This window comes from Dioscorea cayenensis, chromosome 9 (genome assembly GCF_009730915.1).
Source record: "Dioscorea cayenensis subsp. rotundata cultivar TDr96_F1 chromosome 9, TDr96_F1_v2_PseudoChromosome.rev07_lg8_w22 25.fasta, whole genome shotgun sequence".
Lineage (NCBI taxonomy): Eukaryota > Viridiplantae > Streptophyta > Magnoliopsida > Dioscoreales > Dioscoreaceae > Dioscorea > Dioscorea cayenensis.
The window spans coordinates 12,236,793-12,243,042 of NC_052479.1; the positions used below are offsets into that span (position 1 = coordinate 12,236,793).

Below are 6,250 nucleotides of genomic sequence, written 5' to 3' on the forward strand. Positions count from 1 at the left end.
TTGTACTATTGTTGATGTTTACCTGTATTTAGGGTCTCTGGTGTGAGGGAACCCTATTATGCCTTCGTTGTTGATATTGTCCCCTATTTTAGTAACTGTGATAACAGGTTTATATTGAGCCTTATGACGGCATGAAAGTGGGGACCATTGTGGGTCCCACTTCTTGTTGTTGTGGCGGTTGCCATGTGCTCGAGTAGGTTCTAGGCGTGATAATTTTAGTGGTATCAGAGCCAGAGGTTTACACTGATCTTAGTTCAAATTCTAAACCTGTTGATTTCTATAAAGACTAGTGGATCCAATTATTGATTTGCATTTAGCATAAGTGCATATAGGAGTTAAGTCTAAAATTTATTTTTCTTTGTTCTTTTCAGTTAGAATGCACTGCACAACATCCACATACGGGTCAAGGAGCTGGTGTTCCTTTTGGGGAACCCACTCCTGTTTAGCCTGCTTCTCCCCCTAGGCAAGAGATCAGTTTAATACATGAGCCTGCTGTGGCAGCCTCAGTGCATGCTCATGGAATTCTAGGCCTTGTACCTAATACTGCAACTCCAGGAGTAGCACCACCACCTGAAACTCTCCAAAGCTTTAAGGCATATTGGGATACCTAGGGTTGTTAGCCGATATATTAGGAATACCACGACTTCCTTGGTTATTGGAACCTGTTTGGGGGACAACCCTATACTGAGCCAGTGTCTGTGCCACCACCACCACCCCCCAATACCTTCAGTTCAGCAAGCACTAGTGGAAGACAACAAGATTTGTCATAGCCTAATTTTGTCCAAGCTACTAAAGGAAGCAAGACAATTGGGATGTAATGCTTTTTGTATGGCTCAAGTGATGCTATGGTTGCCAAGGAATGGTTGAAAGGTTGCTTGCTACTTTTGAGGACATGGGCATAGAAGATGAGTCGAAACTAAAAATTGCAATCAGACTTTTGGAGAACAGAACAAGGATCTAGTGGGAAACTCTCAAGGGCCATTCAGATGTACCACCGACTTGGTCAGATTTCCTACATAAGTTTGATGAAGAATACTACACTTGATTTCACCGTGACCAGAAGTGGCAAGAGTACATGAAATTGGATGAAGAAAACAAGGTAGTGGTTGAATATGAAGCAAAATTGAAGGAATTGGCAAATTTTGTGCCTGAAATTGTTGGTGGTGAAGAAAGCTCTATGTTCCAAGTTTGAGGCAAGACTGAATTTTAGCATCAGAGAGAGGATGGCAGTCACTGGGAATCAAAGTTTCAAGGAAATGGTTTAGTTGGCTTTGAGGGTTGAGAAATTGGTCCTTGAAGGTAAATGCCTTTGTGAGAAACTAGCCAAGAGAAGAAACTTAGATTTTTCAAAGGCGTCCAAATGCAGCAAGAATGAGGATACTTTTTTAGGTTTTTCAGGATCCAGCTCATTCAAACCGCCATTAGGGCAAGCTGGCAGTCAGAAGAGTGCTACATCTGCGAGTGGTATTTATGGAGGAAAATCAACTGGAAATGTTCCCAGATGCCAAAACTACAATAGATTTCATCCAGGTCCATGTTGTGAGCCATGCAGATGCCATCAGTTTAGGTAGACAAGTCACTTTTAGTCCGCATGTCCAAAGTTAGACTGTGGACCTCTAGGGTCAGCACCTTTTCTTGCGAGACGACAGAGTCAGTCCAAGGGTGTACCACATACTGTTTCTATACCTGTTTTCCCAACCAGATTAGTTGCTGCTAGTAATATTCCACAAGGTGGAACACTGCGACCTTAGATCTGTTCTTAGATCAGAGTTTTTTCCATGACCAATGATAAAGCCGAGGACAGACCCAACGTGATTACAGGTAATGTATCCATTTTTCAGCATGATGCATATGTTTTGATAGACTCATTGTCAGAGAGATCTTTTATTAGTACTGCATTCTCATGTCATGCCGTTAGGATAGCCTCTCCATTAGATTGTGACCTTCTGATCCAAACACGTCCGGGTGAAGAGATTGTCAGAGAGGTAGTTTTTCAAGGATGTCCTATTAAGGTGAAGGGTATAGATTTTAAGGCAGATCTGATTCCATTGGAAATGCGAGATTTTGATGCCATACTTGGTATGGATTGGTTGAATAGGCATAAGGCTGTCATTGACTGCTTCAGGAAAGAAGTGACTTTGCAAATCTCTCATGGACCTAGTATTGTGTTTGAGGGTGAAAGGAAGGTTCTTTCGAGATGTGTCATATCTTCTGTACAAGCAAGGAAACTTGTGCGCAAGGGATGTGAAATATACCTGGCTCACATAGTAGATACAAGAATTATTGGACCAAACCTCAAGGATGTCCCCATTATTCAAGACTTTGAGGATGTATTTCCTGAGGAATTGCCTGGATTGCCTCCAGATCGAGAGTTTGAGTTTGTTATTAATTTGATACCGGGTATTACTCCAATCTCCATTCCACCATATCACATGCCACCAATAGAGCTAAAAGAGCTAAAAATATAGTTACAGGATTTAGTGGATAAATGGTTTATACGCCCGAGTGTGTTACCCTCGGGTGCGCCAGTTCTCTTTGTGAAGAAGAAGGATGGTTCATTTAGATTTTGTATAGACTACTAGCAGTTAAACAAGGTGACTATCAAGAACAAGTACCCTTTACCCAGAACAGATGATTTGTTTGATCAGTTACGTGGGCGAGAGTGTTTTCGAAGATTGACCTCCGGTCTGGTTACCATTAGTTGAAGGTCAAGGAGAGTGATGTACCGAAGGCAGCATTCCACACGTGATATGGGCATTATGAATTTCTGGTCATGCCTTTCGGTATGATTAATGCCCCAGTTGCTTTTATGGATCTAATGAACAGAGTCTTCAGACCTTATCTCGACAAGTTTGTAATTGTCTTCATCGATGACATTTTAATCTACTCAGCAACCGAAGAAGGGCATGCGCAACGTTTGCATATAGTATTGCAGATCCTTCGAAAAGAGAAGTTGTATGCTAAATTCTCAAAGTGTGAGTTTTGGTTTAATGAAGTGGTCTTCCTAGGACATGTGGTATATGGAAAAGGAATCTGTGTGGACCGAAAGAAAGTTGAAGCAATTATTGATTGGGAACAACCAAAGAGTGTGTCTGAAGTTCAAAGTTTCCTTGGTTTGGCGGGTTATTATCGGCATTTTGTGGAGGGGTTTTCTCAGATTGCTGCACCTTTACCATGGTTGACTAGAAAGGAGGTAAAGTTTGTTTGAGATGAGAAGTGTGAGAGCAGCTTTCAAGAATTGAAGAACCGCCTGTCTTCAGCGCCAATGCTCACTCTGCATACTAATTCATATTAAAAAATATATTAAATTGGAGAAAAAAATTATATTTATTTAAAATAATTAAGTTTGACTTAATTAATATTAATAAAAATTAAATATTTTGAAATTAAAAATTATTTTTTTAATAATAACTTATAATTAGTGTTCAACGATGCTTCACGATAGGGTCTTGGCTGTGTATTAATGCAAGATGGGAAGATAATAGCTTATGCTTCACGACAATTGAAGAAGCACGAGTTGAATTAACCTACCTTTGATTTGGAGCTAGCAATAGTGGTTTTTGCCCTGAAGATTTGGCAACATTATCTTTATGAAGAGAAATGCTTGATTTACACTGATCATAAGAGTTTAAAGTATTTGTTTACTTAAAAGAAGCTGAACTTGAGGCAGAGAAGTGGCTAAAGTTGATCAAGGATTATGATTTGGTGATTGACTACCATCTAGGGAAGGCCAACGTGGTAGCAGATGCTGTAAGTAGGAAAACTTCAACTTCTTTAGCTTCTGCTACAACATCTTATTGGTATCAACTTGCAGTTCTTCGAGACATGGATGTGAGACTTAAGATCGAGCCAAAGGGATTTCTATTGGAAACGTTTTTGGAAAGACCATTATTACTGGAGCATATTCAAGAATCTCAAAGAACATATGAAGAGTTAATGAAGGAAATACAAAGGCTGGAAAAAAAGGTGAACCTAGCGATTTTGGGCTTCACAGTGATGGTATTATGGTATTTCAAGGAAGAGTTTATATTCCAAGGGATGCATGAATCAGAAGTTCTATTCTAGAAGAAGCTCACTCCTCAAAGCCTATGCTATACACCCAGGCATCACTAAAATGTATCGTACGATCAGGGAAAATTATTGGTAGTTTGGAATGACGTGTGAGATCACAGAATTTGTAGCAAGATGCTTAGTTTGTCAGCAAGTAAAAGCAGAACATCAACAATCAACGGGACTATTACAACCTTTGCCTATTCCAGAGTGTAAGTGGAAGCATACTACTATGGATTTCATGGTTGGGTTACCGCGTCTCTTTAGAAGCATGACGTTATGTGGGTTATTGTAGACCATTTGTCGAAATCAACCCATTTTCTAGCCATTCATACCAAATACTCTTTGGAGGGGTTAGCGAAGCTATTTATAAGTAAAGTTGTTAAACTCTATGGAGTACCTATTTCAATTGTGTCTGATCGTGACTTGAGATTTACATCTCAGTTTTGGCCTAAGTTTCATCGGGCTCTTGGGACAACTTTGAGATTCAGTACGGCATGCCATCCTCAGACAAATGGCCAATCAGAGCATATGATCCAGACACTTGAGGATAAACTGAGGGCTTATGTTCTCAATTTCCAAAGAAGTTGGGACAAGCATTTACCTCTTGTGGAATTCATTTACAACAATAGTTTTCATGCAAGTATTGGTATGGCTCCTTATGAAGTTTTGTATGGGCATAAGTGTTGAACATCCCTCTGTTAGAGTGAAGTCAGTGAAAGAAAATTGCAAAGTGTGGAAATAAATGAGGTAACCATCTGAAAAAGTTAAGGTAATTCAAGACAGGTTAAAATTAGCCCAAGACCGACAAAAGATCGATGCTGACAATAGGAGAAGAGATTTAGAGTTCCAAGTTGGTGACAAAGTTTTCCCGAAGATATCACCTTGGAAGGGAGTAATTCGGTTTCGTAGCAGGGGAAAGTTAAATCCTCGCTATATTGGGCCATTCTTGATACTTGAAAGAATTGGGCCAGTGGCTTATAGACTACAGTTACCACCAGAGTTAGAGAAGATCCATAATGTTTCCATACTTTGTTGTTAAAGAAGTATGTGCCAGATCCGTCGCATACACTTGAAACACCCTAAGTGAAACTTCGAGAAGATCTGACTTTTGAAGTGAGGCATGTTCGTATCCTTGATCAACTAGAGAAAGTGCTTCGGGGAAAGGTGGTACTAGTTGTAAAAGTTCTTTGGAAAAGTAATCGGATTGAGGAGTTGACTTGGGAACCTGAACGGTTCATGAAAAAGAAATATCCTCATTTATTCAGTGAGTTTGGTAAGCTAAAATTTTGAGGACAAAATTTCTTTAAGGAGGGTAGAATATTGTAACCTGTCCTCATCTAGACCTCGGACCTCTTTAGACTTTTGTGCTTGCATTAGGGGTAATATGGTCGTTTAGCAGTAGTGGCATCTTTGCATAATCATGTAGTAGCGGTAGTGTGAGAATTAGCCAAAAACCAAGGGCAATTCAGTCTTTTGGACCATTTATAATTTATTTTTCTATTATGAGAGCAATTAGGTCATTTCCTATATATATATATATATATATATATATATATATATAAGAGGCAAAGTTAACCAACCCGGCCTTCTTCCTTTCTTTCTTCTTCTTCACTTACTCCTTGCCTTTGGCCGACCATTAACCTTAGAAACAAAATATTTCCTGCGAATGAAGCATCCTTTCCCTTCCTCCTTCACTTGTGAATAAGGTAAGAATTCAATCCAAGCTTTTATCCCGTATATTTCTCATATTTCCTTGTTTTTAGAAATTTTTAAAAACTTAGATTTCTTCATTGATTTGGTTGTTTATAGGCTCAAATTGAAGCCAATGTCTTGTTATTCATGTATAAGAGTGTTCTTGAAGAAATTTCTTGATTTAGTGTTGTAAATTGGGAGAAAATCATAGTATAAGGGCTGGGTTTACTGTAGCAATTCAGAAGTTACTGTAGCACCAAAATTTTTGACATTTTCTTGTACTTGGTCCAAATCGAAGCCTTCTTACTTGGAATTCATTGGAATTAGTTTTACTCCAGTTTAAGGTCATTTGGGTCTAAAAGGGCGTCATTTTGCCCTAAACCCCTAAAGTTTCATGTTCGATATGTATAATTGCATTCACATGCATTTTAGTTCTCATTCTTGTGTTCATTAGTACTTGAATTCCCTGCTTGTATCTAGGTGGCAAAGCATCCTCCAAGGGGAA

The 6,250-nt window shown here is 39.1% G+C and overlaps 1 protein-coding gene across 1 annotated transcript; it reads left to right on the forward strand.

The window, feature by feature from the left end:
• The first annotated feature begins 1,778 nt into the window (after positions 1 to 1,778).
• Positions 1,779 to 4,740, forward strand: LOC120268486. The gene is made up of 4 exons (XM_039275876.1): positions 1,779 to 2,400; positions 2,802 to 3,193; positions 3,628 to 3,966; positions 4,495 to 4,740. Exons 1-4 carry the CDS (start codon positions 1,779 to 1,781, stop codon positions 4,738 to 4,740), a joined length of 1,599 nt encoding a protein of 532 aa, XP_039131810.1.
• Positions 4,741 to 6,250: the final 1,510 nt, after the last annotated feature.

Excerpts from the sequence above, each read along its gene's own strand:
- LOC120268486 (XM_039275876.1), top strand. The coding sequence starts at position 1,779 with ATGACCAATGATAAAGCCGAGGACAGACCCAACGTGATTACAGGTAAT. Across the intron at positions 3,194-3,627 it reads CATGGTTGACTAGAAAGGAG|TTTAAAGTATTTGTTTACTT; the intron begins GTAAAGTTTGTT and ends TGATCATAAGAG. Across the intron at positions 3,967-4,494 it reads TACAAAGGCTGGAAAAAAAG|TTTTGGCCTAAGTTTCATCG; the intron begins GTGAACCTAGCG and ends TTTACATCTCAG.